The following is a 24,420-nucleotide window of genomic DNA, read 5'->3' as shown; positions in this document are numbered from 1 at the left end:
CAGACGTAACGGACCTCGATCAGCTTTGCTTCGCGTCTCAAATGTCGTTTCACTTATCATTACACATATTTTCTAGATATATTACTTAAAATCCATACACTCGCTATATATATATATATATATATATATATATATATATATATATATATATATATATATATGAGTCATAATGTCCTCATTTTGTACTACGGTCATGAAGTGTGTGTTTGCGTTTCTTTGGCACCAGTAGGAGCGGCATACGTGTGTGTCAAACTTTTTGTATTAAATATGATGCCAGCATGTCAGGAAGAGTTTTCTTCAAACTGCCCAGGTGCAAAGGTACTTCCAAAAGTTTTAAGTTATATGTCAGACTTTTATATTATCTCCTGGAGTATGTCAGACTCCAACTGCCCAATAAACATGTCAGCTGCTGTGTGAGTTAGCAGAGGAAAACAGCGGGCTTATGCGCCACCTACCTTGGAATTCTGGCTCCACATTAAACAGACTTACGATGCGTTTGTATCTTTTGATTTGCGTCATTTGAACGCTTTGAGGAATGGGGCTTTTATAAACACAACGCCTGAAGTAGTTTTACTGTCCACATAACGCTTACCAAAATATGCATGGTAATTGCTTGCGCTGCACGGGTGACTACTGGTGTGATGTTTGCAATAAAAGTGCAACGGTGTGAGTTTTATTACACGTGCCAATGTGCTGGCATGTTGCAGCCTTTGATAGCAGATGCTGTGATCCAGCCCACTTAATATGTCAGTGTGGCTCTTTCCTCACATCGACTTTTGGTGTTTAGTGTGATTTAGATGGCCGGTCACATGGGCTTACATTCGTAGAATATTCAGGGCTCTTCACTCGGCACATGGACACCAGAGTCGAATGCCAAGTCGCTAATATGAAAACAGTCCTTTCATCTGTTTTAGTGCAGCTGACTGCTCCAGAATCGCAACTCTATCCGTTTGGTGGCCTGGAGATGTCTGTACAGGTTAACCTTATGACCGAGAGCACGAGGGCAAGAATAGAACTCTACAAGGATTTCTACAGTGTAGGAGGAGTGAATATGGGAACTGAAGTCCACATCTCCACAAAATACTTATACTGTTTAAGTTCACCGTTCCGAGTGTGTAAAGAATGTACACTATTTGTGAGGTTTCAAAACTGGTGCTACTCAATCTTTTAACAAAGAAGCGTTGGGGAGTGGTAGGGGACAAATCAGAAGCCAAGCGCCATGTTATTTGTATGCCATTGGCCAAATACATAAAGGGGTGTCACAAGTCAATGGTCGCTAAAATGATTCCCAAACCAATTGAAGGCACCCATTCCCGAAGGAATACGAAAGAAATAATGCATAAATATTAAATAAAGCCGTTACATCAGACGCTTCCATAATCGGCGCTTGGAAATAAAATAATTTCCATAAGCCATTAACGCCATCGCCCAACTAGAATGTGTTGTTGGCAAATAAATACAGGTAAATCTTGTAGTATACATGGCTTTCTGATATATACTATGTCCTTCAGGTTTTCGTTCTTCTCTGGTCGTATGTACGTGGCAAGGTCTGTCAGAAGGATGATCGTGGGTTTCTCCCGGGATTTGTGCGATTTCTCCCGGGATAATGCTGGCCGCTGTCCTATAAGTGAAATACAGTTGAGTACGGCGTAAAACACCGATGAAATAAATAAATAAATAGTCAGGGTTTCGCATTAGACGAATGATTAAGATTTAATCTTGTGTTGCTTTTCTTCATTTACTGTTGTTATCCTACAAACTCACAATTCAGTGAACGAATTGTTCCCTTCCAAGCACAATAGGACTGCTTTAAAAACATGTACAGTACACAGCCGTATATAATGTTATCTGCAGTCGCTTACACGAAACTAGTTGTGTGTGAGTCATAGGTAATTGAAGAGGTAGGTGGTAAGGTTTGTCGTTAGGTTATTATTGAGAGCCTATTAACTCCCACAGTGTTCCCAGCGTACCTGTCAGGGCCGGTTGAAACTCAGCTTGAGCAGAGAACGTCAGAACTGCTTCGGCAGGATGCTATACGCGCCAGGGACCCGGCACGAGAATGTGACTTGGAACTGTGTGTTACACAGAAGGAAAACAAGAACTGTCTTCACACAACAGCTCTGACAATAGAACTTCCCTCACATGAATCAAACAGCTGCCGTTACTGATAGAATACCGGTGTTCCCACGATACACGCTTGTTCATGAATAGAATATTTATCGTGTTTGTATTGGAGTTCGTCAGTTTTTGGCGTTCGTCTGCTTTTGCAAATAGCTTGCATGTTCCTTTTTAAAGCGATTTTCATTTAAAAATTTGAAGTAAAGAACCATAGCACATTTCATTCTATCTTTAATTTTTATGCTTTCCGATTAACTTTTGGTTAAAAAGCATTTTAAATTTTTGCGATTAATGTATTAATTATTAAGCAATAAAAACTGCAATATGGACGTTAATCGGACTTCTGTTTTTAACGCTGGGTCGTGCTACTGCTAGAGGCTGAGGTCTATAGGTGTTCTCATATGAACTTATGCTCACCATTAAACAGTTCTCTATCTCCAAAATCCCCAGAAATAGCCTATTTCACGGCGTTTCACTAATCTAAAGTAGATATAATTGGGAAATCAGAGCCTTTTAACCTTGGGTCTTGACTCAGTCAGTTCGTGTGCCAACCCGTGGCATGCCTTATCTCATCGAATCTTAGAACCCCATGCTCGTGTTGGACCGGCTGTAAGGAATTATCCCAGTGACGGGATACGAGTAATTTCCCCTCATTATCCAGCATGACGTAGATTTAGAGAACACAGACGATATAAATAAACTCTCTCAGATTTGTTGAATTCCACAACATCAGTCGTTCCAAAACGTTACACGCGCACTTGGAACGTCCGGTTCCATTTTGTAGTGACTCCAGTCAACATTTGTTCCGAATTATATAAATTTATGAGTAAGGATATAAGTAAGTCAAATGCTTGACACAGAATATCCTCGTAAGAAACGTGGCAAAAACTTTGCTTTACAATACCTTGCTGATCTTATAACTGGGGAAGCATCTGCACTTAAACGTAATAAAATCTGGTCGAGGTTCACAACGGATCTAAGTTATCTCTGGTTCGGACATCCTAGACAGTTTAAATGGATCTGGAGGCAGATAATCAGAAGCAGAAAGCTGCCTATTTACATCCCTGGCGGCGGATTCCGGTACTATTTCCGGGGAGAAATTCTTGTGTTTTGTCACTGTATATTAGTTCCGTTCGGAAAAGTAAGCAATGCTGACAGGCATCAATTGGTATCTCTGTTGACATCAAACGACGGTTCTTATGATCCAGGCATAGATACAGGACAGAGACAGACTAAAACAACAAGCCCAGGACGGTTATTATAATTTTGTGGGTATAGATTGTCCTCGATAGGCCGTTATAACAACTACCGCTGTAAAACACAGTAGGAAAAAGTAAACGAAACAATCTGGGATGAAATGTGCTTGCGTAATTGTCGGTGCTACAGACATGTGCACCGGTGTCTGAAGGCAAGGGCATCAAAAGAAAATTATGTAAATAAAGAAATGGGCATCTTGACGCAAATGTGTAAGAAAATATCCTACAGTAAGCTATATGCACCGCAAACAAAAACCTAGCTAATTTTACCTCGCATTAGGTATGTGTACCCAGCCTAATATTTTAACATTTTTTAGGTATTTTGTCCCTTGCTAATTAAGTTCACGTTTGTGAGTTTCAGACACTTGATATCATATAAAGTTCCGTACTTCTTGGCCTCCTTAATGCGTCATCATCATGTAGGCTTTAAAATATTTAAAGCATTGCAATTCGTACTTCAATAATCATTTGATTTTATTCATTATGCATTTTTCTGATCGAAGCGACACGCTGTACTAAGGAATATTTCACACATATATTATAACAATGATCTGATATATGGGCGGAGGAAATCGGGCAGGTGGAAACCTACGCCCTTGCCACGTGGAAACCTACGCCCTTGCCACGTGGAAACCTACGTCCTTGCCAGGTTGTAAACATCGTCTTTGACGGCTATCCTTTAAATCCTTGATTTAAAACCGCAACCGATAGCTAGATTCCAGCAAGCAACACCATTGGTCAAGGGTCAACTGACTGTTGTGATTTATTTATTCATTTGATAGGTGTTTGCCGACTGCTATACGTCTGTTTCAACGCGTACATTTTACGACGTAGAGGGAGAAAAACCGAACAGAACCCACGACCATCCGCAGGGTCGGCTGCTATGAGAGTCACACTTTAATATACGGTAATAAACAAGCAAGGCTCTCCGGTTTATTTCAATAGCCAAGACATAGCATTTCTCAAAAGCTCTGTAGTTCCATGCACTTTCCAACTCCACACTGCCCCAAGAGTCACTGAATTATGATCCCATCCACTCAGCTGCCATTTTTCATCTTATCATCCCATTATTAAGATAGTGATAATCTAACGTGTTTTTATCATTGCCTCAGTAACGGTATGGCATTTCTTTTTAACCATGTACCTTTTTACGCCACACCTGCCTCTGAAAATACTTGACACGTGGGAGTGCCTTTTCCGATACTATTCTGTTACCCAAAGTGCAATACTACGCTTCCAATGACGTCTGCTTTTACTGATCTATATATTGCTCGTTAGGTGGGTTATGGTATTGACCTACTCAATGGATGATAACGGCGCACAGGACTGTATTTGTGTCAACGAAGCCCATACACCTTTTCGTGAGTGGCTAGGTTAATGACATCACTAAACTTGTCATGTTATTACATAAACATACAAGAAAACGGAATAGCTAATGCATTTAACTGGATTATTATTAAGTCTCACTGAAGAGACGCACCAATATTCATAAGTTCTTTCTTTAACAATCACTGTCGATCGCTGTATACAAAAAAGACAATAACCAAGTATTGTACAGCCTGATAATGATTTATAGATAAATCTGAAATGGCACAAAATACCATTAGTTAACGGCACTTTATGTAAAATTGTTCCTAAAGTGTTAACGATAAATAACAATCAGGGCGTACTTTTAGTATGCATTAGCACTGCCAAGGCATCATAATATGGAGTAGCTGTCCTTCAAACTGACAAGATACATGCTTCATGCTTTTTTCTCCAGGGTTAACACTGTTGGTGTTTCATGACAAGTTACATTGTGTCTTTTTTTCTTCTTTTTTTTTCAAACTGTAAATATGGAATATCAAAACAAATAATGCAGACAAGGATAAGGAAAATGTCATATCAACGACAGCATCTGAGGAAATGAGGAACAATGCTTTGCGCCGCTGCCGTTCACTATGTATCAAAACAAAATTAAGTTGAAGTTTGATTAAAAGCAAGGAAAACCAACGAATGGGAACGGGAAATACCTGCTGGTGTGTTAAGAAAGAAGGATGTGAAAGCTTCCTGAAAACATGGAGACTGATTGGAAAAATTACAGTGGTCTTGCACCAATTTTGCGTGGTATGATGTACAAAATCTATTCCATCATTTCAGGTTGGACATTTACATTTTAATTTGCTTCCATTTTTTTCTCCCCCTGATATTTTACATGCTTTTCAACACCGTGTCCAAGTTATTCTATTCGTTTAGCCCAGCTATGAACAGTTATATTTGCGCTCAAGATTCATCGTAATTTAATTTGAAAAATGGCAGGAAAGTTCAAAGAGACTTAAGGTTTTCTAATGAAGTGCAGTCACAATTCATTACCGTTTACGCCAGGGTGTACATGCAAAATTGAGTACAGTCCATTTGGACCAACGCTGGATGTACGTGATCGCCTGCGTCATTGGGAGTAGCAACAAATCAGGTACGATAGAATCAGCTTCTGGTATCAAATAACCGCGGTACCAGGGAGGCCTAATCTTAAATTTATGACTGTACGTTGAACGCGCTGGCCGGATGTGTATCTGCACACGCGACGTCATCAAAAATACTCGGATGTTGCACTGTTCCCCAAAGAACCATTAATAACTAACTATACATAAAGTTAAATACATACATTAAGTACATCTGCGTTATTGTGCGGATCTCTACTGAGACCTTTTCATCACAAATGAATTTACGACATCTGACCTTAAACGCATTCATGGAGCACGTATGTGGCTTACATGGTAAATAGAAAAAAATTCTATAAAATATATTGTTAATGATAATTAATCACAGAATGTCACACTACAGAGGGTAGCATTAGACTGGATGTGAAAACAATTCTCATTGCGGAAATATGTACGGTATTAGACCTAATAAAGGCTTGTGCCGAATCCTTAATGGCGTCCTGATTTCGGGCATGGCTTAGCTCGCAGTCCTTTGCAGGCCATTATCGAAGCCTGGTACTTGGTTAATATCGCTAACCTGGTGACCTCCCTTGGGAAGACTAATTATTATACTTGTCGAGCGGCCATTTCGGAGTGGATATATTAATGGAACTGTGGCTGTAAATTAGCTATGTAGCGAGCATGCTAGAAGGTGCAGATGAATTATCCAGGCGTCTAGGCCATCAACTATCTCTGTTCACTTAACGGTTCCTTGACAAGAAATCCTGAAGCACCTTTCAGAACAAAATGCACAGGTTCACTTTATTTAAGCCCCATCCTCCCCAAATAGAAAAAAACCCTGGTTCGTTTCGTAGCAGTATTTAAAGACGGAATGTTATATATAAGACTCTCGTTATATATACAGTCCCGCTGTAATTACCAACGACTCCTTTTACGCTAAAAATACAGAATATATGCAAATTTGTTCAAAATTAATTGATCATTATTTTGGACACTTTAGAGATATTTCAGAATCAAAATACACTGCATGGTTTAATATTTACACGACACATGACACCTTCTAAGAAATTCCATGGGAAAGCCTTAAGCAGCCTGTGGAAGGTCGTGCGTTTCACCGAGCTCAGTTTACCCTGCCATAATCCAGGCCGCTGTGGCACAAGTGAAATATTCTTGAGTACTGCGTAAAACACCGGTCAGAAATTGTACAAAATTCTTCCAAAAACATTTTCTGAACATAAGGTTCACAGTTGTCCACCACAAGTTTCATCGACATATTTCCATTTCGTAATCATATTTTCCTTGCATTTTCATATTTTCAAAACGTTGACATTTTTCCAATACGTGTACACATATTCTTATTAAGTACATGAATCTACTTGATATCTTTGATAAATATCGTTTTATTTCGACAGGCAAGACGCTTAAAAGGCTGTCTGGATGTTAACTTACGTGTGAAAACGGACGGTATAATTCTTCGCTGAGATATATTATTCTCGTACTCAATGATGACTTAACTTTAGTACATATAGATATAGATATATATATATATATAATTCGGTGATTAAGTGTAGCAAATCAGTCAGAAAAGTCATGGAATTATTTGCCCTTAACTGAATGTAGACTTAAGTCTTTATTTCTCCTACACTGTCAAAATTCCTCGCTTGAAGAAAACGCAGGTGGAATGTATCACAGTTTTAGTTTATTTTGGAACACCTCAGAATGTGCCAGACTTCTTGCCAATCCTGTAACGCACAAACAAAGCAGAGGAGTGGACCGCTAACCCTCTGCCGTGATGTGAGAAAACCATCCTGGTGGAAGAAACGTTAACAAAACACGGTCATGAAACGACACTTACGTACTTGGTGGTTTCAGTACGCAGACTTATACACAGAAGAGATTTTGTTTCCATCAAGGATAGTTTGTTTATTTCCTGATGTTAGCTGTCGAGAAGCCAGTGAAATGACCAGAACATGGAGGTTGAGAAAACATACAGATCTACTTACAACGGAAGCCTATTTGTTTGCGAGCCTGTGGATATCAAACTTCATGTTTTCGGTCGAATATATGTAAAACAGAACACAACACATGCATGTGCTGTACGACATACTAGCATAAATATTTAGCAAACATGTAGCTTTTTCCACAGAAGTTTTAGCATTGGCGTATCTTCGCTCTATTTGTTTTCTGTATTAAGCGTGCACATACGAATTCGAGACAACGTAAGTTTTGCATTTGGCTGGCCCTTCTGGATTGTATCAGTTATCTTGTCGAACCTTTAGAATGTCTGAGCTATGTATTTTTGAGTTTAGCACCCGGTGTCTATACAGAACATGATTTGGATACTGATTAAATTTAAACTAGATATTAATGTCTTTGTTATGACGGCTAAATGTGTTTATTTCATTTTATTCAGTTGGTGTTTTATGGTGGGAAGAAAACGGGATTACGTACGGCCAGAGAGGCAGCCGGATTCTGCTGGACTTGAACCTACAGCGAAGCTGGCACACTGACCACTAGGCCACGGAGGCTCTGACGGCTAAATGAAAGAAGAATTCTGGACGCATCGTAAAAACACCTCATGTTCCCTACTGCAGTTCTAGCCGCAGCAGACTGGAGCTCCTTCAACTCATATGTATTATAGACATCTTGACCAAAATCGGTATGAAAGCTGTTTGAACTATTGGAGGAAAAAACCCGCGGAGAAAAAAGGGACCATCGTGAAGTAACGGCCGTAACCTTCATCTACTATGATGGATTATAGCATTTTGCAAACTGACAAAACATTCCGTTAGTTAATACACAGCTGATATGGTACAAAAGTTAATTGGGAACAGGTTTTCATTTTACCGATTTGCATTTAATGCTAAAAGTATGAGAGTTCAATCGAGATAGGTTCATCTTAACACACGTCCTGTAAACCTGTGGGTTAACAAACAAAACAGCTATTCGCCTTAACCTGTGAAATGATTGCTTATTTATCGATACATAAACATAAATACACTACATATAACTTTTTAATAGCGTACATGTCAAAAACGCATAATTGTATTGTGTCTTTGACTGGTTTTGATGAATATTTAACCTAAAACTTAATATGCAGGAGAGAGATATTAGAAGACTGTGACTTGTCAAATATATTGTGTTATTACTACAAATGTGTACCTGTTGCGCGATCTATAACGATTAATAATATAATATCTTACATATTTAGAAACATATCACCGTATCAGATATAAGGAAGAACGAATGATTGAAGACAAGTTTAACTTCATCTGGGCAGTCGCTACCAGATGACAGTATTTCAGCTACATGTCGTAAACAGGGAAGAATAAAGAAAATTATTTAAATGTATACATATGCTAGTAGAAACAGTTTACAGGTGGCTATGAAATCTGTTTTTCCAAAACTATCTGTATTCGGTCAGATATCTTAGATACTGCATGTCATGTAGGCGCGAATAGCATGCCAGAATTATTAACGTCGTTTAAAAATCTTAAAGGTGAAAGAAATGCTACAAAACCAGTAATGGATTTTGAAAATGTCATGGCGTAAAGCCGCTTTGATCAGGTTTAAGCCGGCGTTTGTTGGCTAAAATTACCAGCTGGATAGCTAATATATATGTTTCCTACCATCCATCTACGGGGAAAATAAGGTTATTTGCACAGCATCCTATCTCCTTTCGACTGAATCAGCCGTCCGGACAAGCGCTAAAATATAAATATCAGGGTGACTTCTAACCAAATATGCGGAATGGCAAAGCAATAAGCTTCCGATGGACCATCATTATCCCCATGTTCTTCGTGGTAAAAATTAGCTGGGCTGCACGACAGGTCGTGACCGCACATAACCTCTGTAAGGTCATGTGACCACTTTGAAGACTCGCCAACAGACTGCACAAAACAACATCGACCACAGCTCATTACTGGGCTTGTGTTCCGTAAGGATTATTAGCAATATATTACGGGAAGAAAACCCTGTGTTTTAGAAAGCCTTTTGTTTTCTTTTCTGATTAACATAATATTATGCAATGTTTTACTGATATTCGTACGGTTGGTTGTAGAAACAACCTCAGGAAAACTTGTGATTAGTGATCATGTGAGTGTTTACATTCCAGAAATATTACACATACAGACTTTTATAGGTCATGAATGTTACTTATTAAAGTCTTTAATAATTTGTTTTATATCATGCTTTGTTTAAATTGCAAATCGGACGGTTAAGTAGCCATCATGGGTTTTGTGTTCGAATATCTTTGTTCTATTTCAGCAGGAATCTCACCTAAACATCTCTCTTCAACACTTCTTAATATTGAATTATTTATTTGATTGATGTTTTACGTCGCACTCAAGAATATTTCACTTATACAACAGCGATCAGCACTATGGCTTATGACGAATCCTCCGGAGAGGAAGCCAGGATGAGCTGCTCTTGAACACAGAGCGACCACATTGGTGAGAGGCTTCTTGGTCATTGTGCTGAGCCATTTATAAATAGGATATGTTTCTAATGACTTGTACCTACCTTCATCAAAAGTGTTTCTTCATCTGTCCACCGTGTTAAATTTTCGAGTCTGTGAATACAACACTTGCAGTAGTAGTCGGAATTACCTCTGCACGTGGCCGTTGGCTGAGGCTGAGAGTGGTGCAGTGATCGTGCCCCCGGTACTACAGGCAGATGAAATTGACAGGTGCCACTCAACATATGCTAATGACTTCGCGCATTACCGAGGCACGGGGTTCAGTATATCGAACCAGGGTAAGGCTACATTTCTACCCTAAGGTGTTAGAGTACAGTAACATTTTCAAAAAAAAGGTCAATGAATGGTTGTTCACTGATCTATTCCGGGCAACTCCTAACCAGTTTCCCCATCACGAACTTTCCTTTGAACTGTGTTCTACACCTAACCTATTTACCACCATCAACTCAAAGCCCACTTCTGTGCACCAATACACTGGCTTGTAAACTATGCGAACATACACTCACTATGTTCTTTATTTCCCGTTACATGGGTGATTACTGAACGAATATGCACGCTCTGGATGTAATGGCTTGGACATAGATTTAAACCGGCCGTAAGTGGAAAGGTCTGTCAACAACCTGCGGATGGTCGTGGGTTTCCGCCGGGCTCTGACCGGTTTCCTCCCACCATAATGCTGGCCGCCGTCATGTAAGTGAAATATTCTTGAGTACGGCGTAAAACACCAATCATATAAATAAATAAATAAATAAATAAATAAATAAATAAATAAATAATGTGTTGTGTTCCCTACATATAATGTGTTAATCCTCAATTTTTTGCTTTCTGCCTTTGCAAAAAATAGACAATCATCTTACCTTTCCAGTCGTTTACAAAAATGTTTTTATTTTACACCATGCAGTGACTGAAATATTAACTTACTCTGTTCAATCTAAAACAAAAAACGATTCCAAAACGACATAAAACATGTTTATCTGAGATACAGTTGTTTTCAAATTGCAGACAGGTTGGTTCATATCATGTATGAAAGATTTTGACCTCTAAGAGTCATATATTACCGCAATTCATGCTATGATATTGTAATGTTTTTATTCAGGTTCACTGCCTGTAGCAAAAAGAAGTGTTCGTAGGAGGTCTGAAAAAACACAAAAACGGATTATCTATGATTCATCGTTGACCAGGACACCATGTTAAATCAGAAGCAAGCTTTCAGATATGAAAGCAGAGTGATCGAATTATAGACTATCAGCGAATCAGTTATAATTATTTTAACTAGCTATATTCTGATCAAACCCTGCTGTAGGTAATTTACTCTGATGTTCTACTGGTCTGTGCCTTGCATCGAAACTTCCATCAGAACCCATACCGAATAATCTGATACACTTGCATTTTAAATATATTGCTTTTCCTACCATCCTGAAATCTGTGAATCTTACACAAAAGAGAAATGGAATGTTTGATTTTATCAGATTATGGGCATATTATCCCAAGCAACTGAGCCAAACCACTGGCAAAAAGGACATTTTGCCCTCACCTGCGTAACTTCGGGTTTTTTTTCCTGAAATTGTGTACACGCTTCACCCGACGATGAAAGGAAGGGAAAATTAAGACTGGCAAGTAACAGGCGAGCTCATAGAAGTCGAGCTAGCGTTTACTCCTGTATACCAGTGGTGGGCGGTACAAGTTCAAAACGCCAAGCTAAGAGCTTGTGTAGTGTTAGCTTTACTTAACGTAAGTAATTTAAGTCAATTAGACTGAAGTAATGAGCGGCACTCGTTGATGTACAACAGTCTCAGCTTAGTCTAGCATCACTGAACAGTCGCATTTTTTTTTTTTTTTGCTTTACCCCGACATTACGACCGGGAACTATTTTCGTTGCAAACCACGAACAGATATGTCTGCTGCAGACAAGGAATTATAATTGGGACTACATAATAATGATGATAAATTTTTTGTCTGAATCGGAGATGATTTTTTGTCCAGCATATCCGTTCAGGACTAAGAACAAGCTTGTTTGAATCAGGTTTTCATTTGAACTTGTCTCTTCATTTCATGTCCAAATAGATAATTATGTATGGTTGAGTTTAAGCCTCTAATTTATACAGACTATTCCCAAATAGAGGCCCAACTTTTCAATTGAAACAGTCAAGTGTTCTTTGACTTTCATTCACCAGTACAAAGTTTGCATATAATCTATTTTTGGGCCGGTTATAGCTTTGGCTTAGAGCCATTTTGTAGAAGCGATGACCTGAAAAACTCAACTGCTCAAGATGTTACCGAGGCGTTGCCCAGAAGACACTTTGTCTGTCATCTGAAACGTTTTCCTCAACGTGCAGAAAGGCGTAGCCGTAATCTCTTCCTATCTCGTTACTGTTTGTAATTTTTTTTGTTAGTTACTTGGTTCTTTCCAATGCTTTTTCACTTCGCTTGTGTACTCCACCATACACGTGCACCGCCCCGGAGGGAGTTGGCAACCTATGGCCGCCTTTTGACAACTTTATATTAGTTCCACAATGCATCTATAGAACGTGATTCGTTCGGTTTCCCATAGCTTACTGCCCGTTTCACCCCGGTTCAAATTCCAGTTTACAAAGATCTTGGATGTCTGGATACGGGAGACACCATACTGTATCAAAGGTAACAGTCAAATGCAAACCATGACGTAGCCATTAAATCTGCCAATGTCGTGGAATAGGCCTATCTCTATCCCGAGGAAACTAAAATATAAGACTAGAAAACGGAAACACGTAGCACAGTTAATAAAACTGCGAAAAAAAAAATATCCGACAGGTTGTCTTGCATCAGTAAACTGGGGTAAAACACATAAATGCAGATCACCAATGACTCACTACACATAAAATGACCACCGATTTGGCCACCACTGCACACTAAGTGAAATAAGTGTTTCGTTTAAAAACACATTTCTGTTACAGTTTAGAAAAGCTTCCTCATATTTATGCATAAAACTATGTTTATTAACTAAAAAATGCATTTATTAAAGTAAACATAGGGAATGTTTGCAAAGCGGTATGATGGATATTTTCAATAAACAAAAATAGTCCAATACATATGACGTCATGTTTATCTTAAGCTTAACTAAGTCTTTATTTACCAGACATAGTGTTTTATGATTAAACTCCACAACAGGTTTCGAAACTTAAACGTGTTTCTAAACAAAACACTTGTTTTTAGAGTGTAACCATTTAACAAAACGTACATACATTCTCAATTGAAACTGAAAAAAAACACCCAGAGCAATTGGGACGAAGCAGGTTTTATTTGGAATCAACAGCAGTGGCAAGAGAACACGCAATAGGGCTCTTAAAGTTCATCCCTTGAGGAACAAAGATCAAGTATTAAACAATGTACACATTAATTTAATGTTCTGATCTGATAAAATTGTTAGATAACACATTATACATTTCTGAGAAAGGCCGTTCAAAATCAATCACCATGATAAAATAAAACAATGCAATACATTCTAGATGACTTAAAACTAATGATACACACTATAGAGAACAAGATGAACTGATATATTACATACCATTAAAACCTGCATACATGCTCTGTTTGTGCTGCAACCACTAAAATGACATGCATTATGCAATGGCTAATTAATAACTTTTTATCATCCATGTTGATTTATTAACTGACTGAAATCCTAATGAGATCAGACGCCGTATCCCTCATTACAACCAGGCACGTTCACTCTTCAGTATTTACAGTTAGTATCATTCACTTGTAAGTAATTTTGAACACAGTGTCCAGAATCTATGACACTTGGCTTATCTCTGGACTAGGGTTTTATATTCATCGTGATGATTCAGATCTCCACGTTGCAATCAAAGTACAACTGAGATATATATTTTGATCATCGACAACTTATATACAGACATTTCCACAAATCACAACGGTTCAAATATTTTCCAGAAACACCTAAATATGCGTATTATTATTTACATACTCTGAACACATGATTTTAATGCATCTTTATTGAACCAAAATGATTATACAGTGGTCAAATAAATTACATATGACAAAGTCAAAGTTTCAAAAAGTTACTGCCGTAGGTGGGAAGGTCCGCCAGTAGCCTGCGGATGGTCGTGTGTTTCCTCCGGGCTCTGCCCAGTTTCCTCCCACCATAGTGCTGGCCACCGTCGTATAAGTGAAATATTCTTGAGTACGGCGTAAAACACCAATCAAATAAATAAATAACAAAAAGTTACTGAAACGTTATAGAATCTGTAATAAGACTTTGATCGGGTTACAGTTTACCTCATGACAGGTTTTATACACATCATAAACATAACAAAGACCAATGGTACAATATGAAATGCTCTGAACATCTTAACATATAACACATGCCATCATACGAATAAGAACTACTTTGAAATAGGGGTAAAACAATGAACTTAACAATTGTAGTAGTTGGTATACAAACAATTCATAATCATGTCCACAGTATTTCATGGTAAAACATTTACAGCATCCCAAGTTCAATGTAATCTTTGTTACATGTTTAAAATTCAATACTGAAATGTTTGTAACTGGAGGCGGTAACAATCAGGAATGAAAACCTATGATGATGAATGGTATACTCATTCATATCATAGCAGATACATATATTTATCACAATATTTTTACACTTCTCATTGGTCAATACGCAGTGGATAAACTACTGCATTCGCCGAACAGGCGAGGAATACAGCCCCATGCGTAGGATATTTATTCTGTATAGCTGCGGAGTTATGGACGCGGGCGCCGGCCGATAGTAACGCTCGTCAATAATGCGACACGGCCCAATTCTTAATACAACGTCATTTGAAACTATAATTTATAATACACAGTCATGTGAAACTAGTAAGGTAAGTCTACAACGGAACCATAAAAGTGACATGGTTAGAAAAATATATTAATAGAAAAAAAACACACACACAACTTTCAAAGGGTCATTTGCGTTTTTTTAAAAATAGGTTGTGCTCTCAAGATAACTGACCAACAGAAATGCAAGATTATGTCGTGCGCACGAGATCTTCGTTAAGTCGTTAGCACGAGATCTTTGGTAAGTCGTGATCACGACTTATTAAAAAAAACATAACTGAAACTTTAAAAGTTGTGTTACTATTTTTTTTTATTTACAATTTTTTTTACTAACCATGTCATTTTTACACCTGAGTTTGTAATATTTATTTTCTACTTCATACATGTATGTATACATACACAAGCTCAAAGACTGGAACTAGCCTCTATTAGTCGAAATTTCAGGGCTAAAGGAGGTTAGTTGTGAACGTACAAGCAGAGCTTGTTACAAAAGGAAAAACCGCTCTAGTATTTTGTTGAAAAACAAGATAATTTAGCATTATGATTCATTTTTTACACGTTACACAACTATACAACGGCACTTGTTACAGAAGATATGTAATTCGAAATTCACCATCTCCTGCTTTCTTTGATATTTTGGCGCTGTTTTACGCAACCTGTTTATTGGAACACATGGATAAATAGGTGCGTCAGAAATGTTACAGAAATTAGGATCGTCCCCATTCTGCAAATGTGTTTTTCTTCCAATTTCTGTCAAAAAGGACATTAAAAGATAAATTTACCTTGCATGATATATATTACAGCAAAGCATAACAAACAGGTTAAAGGTTTAACGTTACATTGATTCCATGGTTGTTTCATCTATCCCAATATATAACATGAAGAGTACAAGAGAACATCATAAACTCACACCCAACAGACAGGCACTACATGTACACAGCCAACACTCAGCGAAAGTAAACTTCCTCTTCAGATAACCTAAATAACGTACCAAATCTTTGTATATACAGCAGCTGGGAATACGTTATAATTATATAAGTGTAGATTGCCAGTCGGCGAACCAGTGGCCCAAGTGACATCTTACCGTATACGATTAAAAAATTGCCTTGGCGTTTTTCTAGAAATTTCTAGCATACACTGAAATGATATTTAACCTCGACTGATAGTCCACACGGATAAACAGTTCGCTGGTCATGTTTCATAATTTTAAGGTACAACAAAATCGTAATACAAGTACATGAACTTTCAACAGTAAACCAGTGACACAGTATACAGGGTAAGGGTAAAGGCGAGAAGGGGGTGGGGGCACATGCCTTGGCTATCTCAGTGAATATTTACATATTTATCTGATTCGTGTGTTACGCCGTACTCTAATATATTAATATTATATAGTAATATTTCACTTATAGCACCATGGCCACCATTATGCCAAAAGGACACCAGGCAGAGCCCATGGAAACCCACAACCATGCGCAGGTTGCTGGATGATCTTCCAATATACTGCCGGACAGGAAGCCAGCATGAGATGGACTTCAGCTCACTGCTCCCCGCATTGATGAGAGGTTTCTGGGTCCTTGCACCGCGCTCCTACGTTAACCACCTTGGCCACTGAGGCCCGGAATCTGTGAGTAACGTAAATTTTTATTTAAAAGATATTGACGACGAAAAACTTTTATTTTTTAGTGAAATTTATTTATTTATTTGCTTGGTGTTTTACGCCATGCTTCAAGAATATTTCACTTATACGACGGCGGCCAGCATTAAGGTGGGAGGAAACCTGGCAGAGCCCAGGAGAAACCATCCGCAGGTTGCTGCCACACCTTCCCCCGTACGGCCGGAGAAGAAGCCAGCATGAGCTGGATTTGAACTCACAGCGACCGCATTGGTGAGAGACTCCTGGGTCATTACGCTGTGCCAGCGCGCTAACTAACTGAGCCATGGAGGCCTCAACTTTGTGAAAAACAACAGCAACAGGCCATGGTCTGACATAAAACTAATTCAAATAATACAAAAAAATAAGAAGAACGTGAAGAAAAAGAAACGTTTAATATATTACAGACGGTTGTTTTCTAGAACTCAAATAACCTAACTGTAACTGATACAGTTACAGGGTTTTAAAGGGTTTTCAGTTTAAATAGGGAAAAATAGGGGCAAGGAATGAAAAGTACACAGTCATCACAAGCATCTGGAAAGGAATATAATTGCAAGCAAACGACTAGGAAATACGACACAAACTCGTTAAAATGCTGTACCGTCAAACTTATCACAAACATCTTGGGTTTGTAAAGTGAGATAAATATATTACAAATGCAGTTGGGATGAATTTCCATCAAAAAATAAAAATATTTCACCACATGTTTAAAACGTTTTAGAAATGTGCATCTTTTAATTGTAACAAATAGACAACAGTTATTAATCATACAAATCATTGAATCCATGGATACGCTATTCAGTCATGACTAATCATGATGTATCTCACATTCAAAAATACACGCAGCATGCGCAGTGTGTTAACCATCTTCTTACCACCTAGAGGCGCGATGACTCCAGAGCCGATGGCTGTGATTGAGAGGTGCTGTGGCTTGTTTCACCGGCGCGGTTTAGCGAATGGTTTAGGCCATTGGAATTGGGCAATGTATGGTTAGGGTTCGTACACGACTGTGAAGCCTCGCCGTTGTCAGCACTGTGTGTCCCATTTGCTTGATTTCCCGTGGACGACACGCCTGAACTCACCGTGTTGACAGTGGAATCGCCCGTTTTCACCTTGACCACTTTCTTCGCGGAAACTTTCTGGCATTTCAAGAACTGAACGAGTGCGACGCGAAATCTACTGTTGCTTGCGAAATAGAACACGAAGTTGACAGCGTGGTTCAAACTGCTGAAAAAGAATACGACCCGAGTTACGAACATAAACCAGGCTAGAATCTCGGGACTCTCGTAGACGTTGAATCCAATCGAAGCCACCATATAGATGGAAACGGGGACAAAGAAGACTATGTAAGCGAAGGACATTGACAGTAACATAACAGTCACCTGTCTCTGCTGCGCGTCCTTTTTACCGCTGTCATCTAGGACCATCCGCTTCTGCTTCTTCAAGGATGACCTCATTCCGACAATGATGACGATGTTCAGAATCAATAGCGATGAGCAGGGAATGATGGCAAATAGAGCGCTGTTTAACCAGAACCAAATGTTGTACGACCAAAAGGTTGTGCCGGGCCTATGTCTGCAGTAATAGCCGGAATGTCTGGAATCGGTATAACCCATGCTGTAGGTGTAGATGAAGTGCGCGTCGATCAAAGAGAAGACAACGTATAGCATGGCAATTGACAGCTTGGTTTTCTTCATTGTAAACAAGGCGGTAACGTGAAGCGGGTAGACCACGGCGACAAACCGCTCAAGTGTCATGACCACGATTGTCCACACGGCAACATGAACCATGAGGTTAAGGACGAAAGTCAGAACTCCACAACCGTAATCCCCAAGCTGCAGATCGAAATCTTCCACCATCTCTGACAAGGACCTTAGAAAGAGAACTAGGGTATCTGCGATGGCAAGGCTGCAGATGTACAGCGAAGTGCTGGTGAAGGGTTTAAGGCGCATCATGGTTCCCACTGTCAGAAAGTTACACACCAGTGCTACAATAGGCAATACATAAAAATAGCCTACCTTGAACACAAAAGCTGCTTTGTAATAAGGTAGCTTTTCAGCTTCGTCATTTATCCAGTTATAAAATTCCAGGTAGGATGGAATCAAAGGACTTGTAGCGTTGGTGGAAACTGTCTCTGTAGGTTCGTTAGTCATATTCTCCGGTTTCTCAAAAAACAGCGTTGTGCTAACATCTGCCATGGCGACTGATCCAGTGATGGTGAAAGTTTCAGCAGAAGTCCTTTTCCTGAACGTTGCGATTGATAAATACCTGTGCTTTAGCCGAAAACCATGCACCAAAACTGCTTTTAACGGTAACTGACACTGACAGTCAAAAGCCTGGGGATGTTGTTGACCGTTTTGGTGTAGGAGAGAACCTTAAATACTTTTGGTTTCACTTGACATATTACAGCTAATGATGATGTAGGGGTTATTTTAAACAAATAATGTGAAAACATTAGTATCTGAGCGGAGATACCATCATGAATTCCGAAGCCACACTTCCGTCGAGTATAATATATCATAAGGAATCCTTTGACGCGTGACAACCAAGACACGCACTAATATACAAGTGAACAAGTCATACTCCCTTTTATCAGTGATGTAATCTGACACACCACACAGGCCTATTGATCGTTAATTCCACAACTGTTCTGTTTGAAGCAAGTATGATCAACTTTCAGATAGACACCAATACCTTAGTCACAATAAATCAATAAACTTTACCGAGAGGAAGTTCGTCAAAATTACTCGCTTTGTTTCCTGAACAGAAACTTGATTCTAATATAGATAATTTGTATTGGTTACTGTATAACATCCCAGAGATTCTAACTTAAAGCGGAATTTTGTGTAAATATCATCATTTGCAATAGTGACGGATTTATCACTAAAAATTATTTTCCTCCACCACCATACTTGTATTGCTTTCTGACCAGACATTCCTTCCTCTCTATAGAGTCTTGCATAAAATGTTGCAAAACAAAAAATGCACTCTCAATTGAGCAGTAAAAACATGCAGAAACTAGTAGGCAAAAATCGAAAAAGTTAGGTAGAAATAAAAAAATATATAAAAAATCTGCGGCAAATCTTATTAAGATGAATGTAGTCCTGGATCAGCCTTGACACTGACATTCATCCTAATTATTTGTCGTTCTTGTATATAAAAACATGTTTTTGTTGTTGTAATTTGATATTCGAAGCCCTGGCGTGTCTCTGTCACTTCCGCTACACACTAACTCACCTGTACCGGTAGTCCGCGCCCCCGGTTTTTGCTCTACAGAGGAAACATCTTGTCCGTTACACGCCGACAACTGCTCCGGTGATCACGCGATTTTTTGGAACCAGTGCATCCGGGAACTTGACGGTGTCCCTCAGAGTGTCACTTAAAAAGTTACCGTGCTTGCTACGGACGAATAATTATAACATTTCCTTAAATCATATTTTGTCCAAAAGCCTACAGTTTATTGATAGTCGAACAACCGGTTGTAAACACTTTGATGGTCCTTGCATTGCCAATAATGACAGTCTATTAAAGGGAAAAAATATACATCAATGAGTCAAGGGTATAGATGTTAAGTGGGGAATTCTCGCAAGCTTAGTTGTCTAAAGTGTCTCTTTAGTTACAGACGAAGAAGCTCTTGAGGCAAGAGAGAGCAAGTTCAATTTCAACTCTCGGTACTTCAGCTGTGGCTTTAATGTACCGTCTTCCATGAACGAAGGCTGCTGATTTCCACCGGGCTGTATTGGATTGTGTTTACCCACCAACCTGCTTTTGCACAACTGAATGAAGGTGCAAAACCCAAGGCCAAAGTACCATACGATGTAAACCAAATCAAGCACAAACGTTCAAGCCTCGAAGTCGGGAAACCCGGGATAAAACCCTGGTTGGGACATATCAAAGACATTAAAATGGTACTTGTTGTTTCCTCTCTTGGTTTTCAGCAGTGGCGGCAGCACTTTGGCGGCAGGGAATTGCCTTGCCTGAAGAAGACACGAGACTCCTCGTCGTCATATGAGTGAAAAAAAAAGTGAAAGAGTGAAAGTACGATGGAAATTCCAAATATACATATACATACATAACAACGTTCAAGTCTCTCGTGGTATTTCATTGCTCCTGTATAGCAAGTTTCCCGTATTGGATATACTGTAGTACGGACAATCTAATGAGAGCACTTTTTCCTTAGTTAACCTCGAAAAGAAATGCCGTTGAACATAAACGTCACAGCGTGAGAAAAAAAGCAGTGGTCCTTACTCAACATGTTCCCATATTATAAGACCATGCTGGTCCTCTTTATATTGCGATGTGTTGTAAATCCCTTTTTGTAAACAGATTATTTAGGCTTAATGTGATTTAAACGGACAATAAAAATGATATTAGTGTTCTTGCAATCAAGCATGATAAAGAAGGTATGCCCTAGAAGCGACGACAGGGAGCAATATACCAGTCAAGCATTGTGCCTTTCATTTCTACTGACATTTTTAAAGACAGCAATCCTTATTTTAGGATTAGGATTGCTGTCTTTAAAAATATTTGTAACTCAGGTCTGTTAATTGTTTGGTACAGTGCCTTTGATTTATTTATTCATTTGATTGGTGTTACACGCAGTACTCAATAATGTTTCACATATACGACGGCGGCCAGCATTATGATGGGAGGAAACCGGGCAGAGTCCGGGGAAAACCCACGGCCATCCGTAGGTTACTGACAGACCTTCCCATATACTGCCGGAGAAGAAGCCAGCATGAGCTGGATTTGAACTCACAGCGACCGTATTAGTGAGAGACTCCTGGCGCGCTAACCAACTCAGGCCACCCAGCGCCTTTGACATGTGATTAACAGTGTTATGGAGACAGCTAAGAATGTTCATAATAAATACCCGGTTCTCAATCAGGCACACTTTGCATTCAATACTGGGTCTCCATTAGCCATACATGGAAAGAAGCAAATTTTGAAAGCCTGTCAGTGAATGATAGAACAATATGGTAACCTGTAGGAAATAGTTTTGAATGGTGTCTGTAAATTACTTACGAGCTATTGTTATCCAGGTGTTAAATTTCTTAGCACTCTGTCACGATGCTTCTGCATGAAACGGTATCTTAACCAGACCCTCTTTTATTTCTTAATATCCAGTGTCGGGTGTGTTCTAAGATTCCTTAGCTTTCTTCTTTGGGCGTAAAATTGGCTTCAAACTAAAGTTTTCCTAAGTTCCAAGCGGTCAATCCGTAAATTAAGAAGCCTCTAGTTGCGAAGTAACGAAGAAAGCTGTCAAAACAACTCTGTTGAGGGAAGAGCCCGTGGGAGAGAGTTAAAGTGGTTCTGCGTTTTTAATAAATCTATCGATGACCATGGACGGAAAGTATTAAATAAACAGAGGGACTATTAAGAAATATATAATAAGCCTCAAGTCGATTTTGTTTTCATCTTTCTTTTGGCATAATAAACTTTCTTCATTCCCCTTGAAATGACTTTACTTTTTTCACCTAATTCTGCTTAAGCCATGGTGCTAGGGTCCCTGTAAATTTCTACTATTTTCGCATTTACATGAACAGTTCGAATAAAACACTGACTGAGTCGGTTACCTGTAACCATTTGCCCACTGTCGTCGCTGCTCTGGTCTTACTCTCTTTGCTGTACGTCTTTAATTATATTGTATTCCTGCATAAACCAGGATTCTGCTGGTGGGCTAAGCACCAGAGGCCTGGTCCCTTTACATTGTTTTAATGTGATCGCATGTAAGATGTGATGACAACACATCATTTGTAATTCTAGATTAGTGACGTCTTATAAATTGCAATTAACATATTGTTTTACCTAATTCTGCTTAAGCCATGGTGCTAGGGGGCGTTTAAGTTGCTACTATTTACGCAGTTATATGAACAGTTAGACTAAAAACCCTGATTGAGGTAAATTGACAAGAGGCCGCATTTTACGTCCTGTTTGACCATTGACCTATCACACTGTCGTCGCTGCCCTAGTCTTACTGTCTGTGTCCAGTACGTATTTAATCATATTTGTCTATTTCCTTTTGATGTACCCTTTATTCACTTAACACTGATAATATAAATGGGATGGCAAAATCGTATGTACTAGGTTTAAATGTGTGATGGATTCAGACATTAAAACAGCTATCAGTTTTTTTTTAGACAAAACAGGAAACATTCAATCGAAAACCCTAATATTTATGTATTTATTTGATTGGTGTTTTACGTCGTACTCAACCATATTTCACCTATACGACGGTGGCCGGTGGGTGGAAAACGGGCAGAGCCCGGTGGAAACCCTCGACCATCCGCAGGTTGATGGAAGACCTTCCCACTCACAGCCGGAGGAAAAGCCAGCATGAGCTGGACTTGAACTCACAGCGACCGCATTGTTGAGAGGGACATGGGCTATTGCGCGCTGTTGTCACGGCGGCCCCGAAAACCCTAATAACATAATTTGCTACCAACCCGACATCAGCAATGGACAAAAACTGTGAGCTTCGTACCGGTTCAAGGGGAACAACTGTTTGTGATCAACATATAGTAAAGGATTTATATGACTTGCACGTTATAGCCCCTGCAACACTTAGCTCTTATCCACTCAAACACGCCCGATTAGCCTCCTGACCTAACCACGTTTCAAAGTTGTTGAGATTTAAAGACGACGTTTCCAGCTATGACTGGCTCGTTCCGCTGGCGTTATTATAGCCTATTACAGTTAAGTTCATTGAACATGAGATTATTCCGCAAATTTTAACCGTTTAAATTTCTTTCATAAAACATAAAGTCAGAAGCAATTTGGTTGCAGCTTATTGGGGTTTTTTCTTGCCCCAATAGAAGTGTCGAAATTTCATGACCAGTGTCAGTGTTTCAATAGTTTTTCATTGATATATGCGCAATTTATCAGCTTACAGCCATTTTCAATTATAGTAGATTTCGGGTATTCAGTTCGTGCAAATTGTCCAATATTCCCGAATTCTCGCGAGCCGTGTAGACTCTACAGCCGTGTTGGCAAACTGGAACAAACGATGGCAGGGAACAGGTCAAAACGCATTTGTCTGCTCCCAGTCTCAGGGAGGGGTATATGGTGTCCACTTATAAGTTCTTGTTGAGTAAATCTGAATGCCGGGTCCCGTTTCCTCCTCTCAACTTCAAATTCCATTCACACGCGTAAACGATTTCCCCCCTAGAAGGCTTCTAAGGCTTTTCCGTTGCTTAATCACTGTGAACTTCTGGCACATCGCTCACATCATATTGTGTAACACAAAAAGACGATCATCTGCTCAGCGTTTGTCACGAGAGTGATATAACATCACGTGACAGCTGCTGGGCTCCATGTAAACACGAACTTAACACACCTCCGAAAATTGCCAACTTGTCAGATGGCATTCTCATTTTTCAGAACTCTATTTAAGTTTGATTACTTATCGATTTCGACTCTCTTCTCTATTCGACTGAAAAGAACTCATAGTTGCGTATAATAAACCGGGATTTCACGCCAGCTTTCTCGTTTCTAGGTTTTAATTCTAATCGATTTTTTTACACCATGCTGCAGATTTAAGAGCGATCTACATGTATGTGGAAAAATCTTCATCAAAGAAACTTATCGAAGTGATTTTTTTCGCAAAATTATGTTAAAAATATAGCAAAACTTATGATTATATAACATTACGTTAGGCTGTGAATTGGGTATATATAG

The 24,420-nt window shown here is 39.1% G+C and overlaps 2 protein-coding genes across 2 annotated transcripts in view; both read right to left on the bottom strand.

The window, feature by feature from the left end:
- The window catches only part of LOC135461302 (probable G-protein coupled receptor 139), a 33,909-nt gene extending 23,486 nt beyond the window's left edge, over positions 1–10,423 (bottom strand). Inside the window, exon 1 of the mRNA XM_064738324.1 lies at positions 10,316–10,423. The gene's annotated coding sequence lies outside the window, so the exon portion shown is untranslated. The remainder of the gene's footprint in view (positions 1–10,315) is intronic.
- A 7,198-nt stretch (positions 10,424–17,621) lies between these two features.
- Positions 17,622–18,941, bottom strand: LOC135463768 (allatostatin-A receptor-like). The gene has a single exon (XM_064741200.1). The coding sequence runs from the start codon at positions 18,939–18,941 to the stop codon at positions 17,622–17,624; it is 1,320 nt and encodes a 439-aa protein (XP_064597270.1).
- Positions 18,942–24,420: the final 5,479 nt, after the last annotated feature.

The sequence above is a fragment of the Liolophura sinensis genome, chromosome 1 (genome assembly GCF_032854445.1).
Source record: "Liolophura sinensis isolate JHLJ2023 chromosome 1, CUHK_Ljap_v2, whole genome shotgun sequence".
Lineage (NCBI taxonomy): Eukaryota > Metazoa > Mollusca > Polyplacophora > Chitonida > Chitonidae > Liolophura > Liolophura sinensis.
This window is presented reverse-complemented; position numbering and strand designations above follow the sequence as displayed.

Excerpts from the sequence above, each read along its gene's own strand:
- LOC135463768 (XM_064741200.1), bottom strand. The coding sequence starts at position 18,941 with ATGGCAGATGTTAGCACAACGCTGTTTTTTGAGAAACCGGAGAATATG.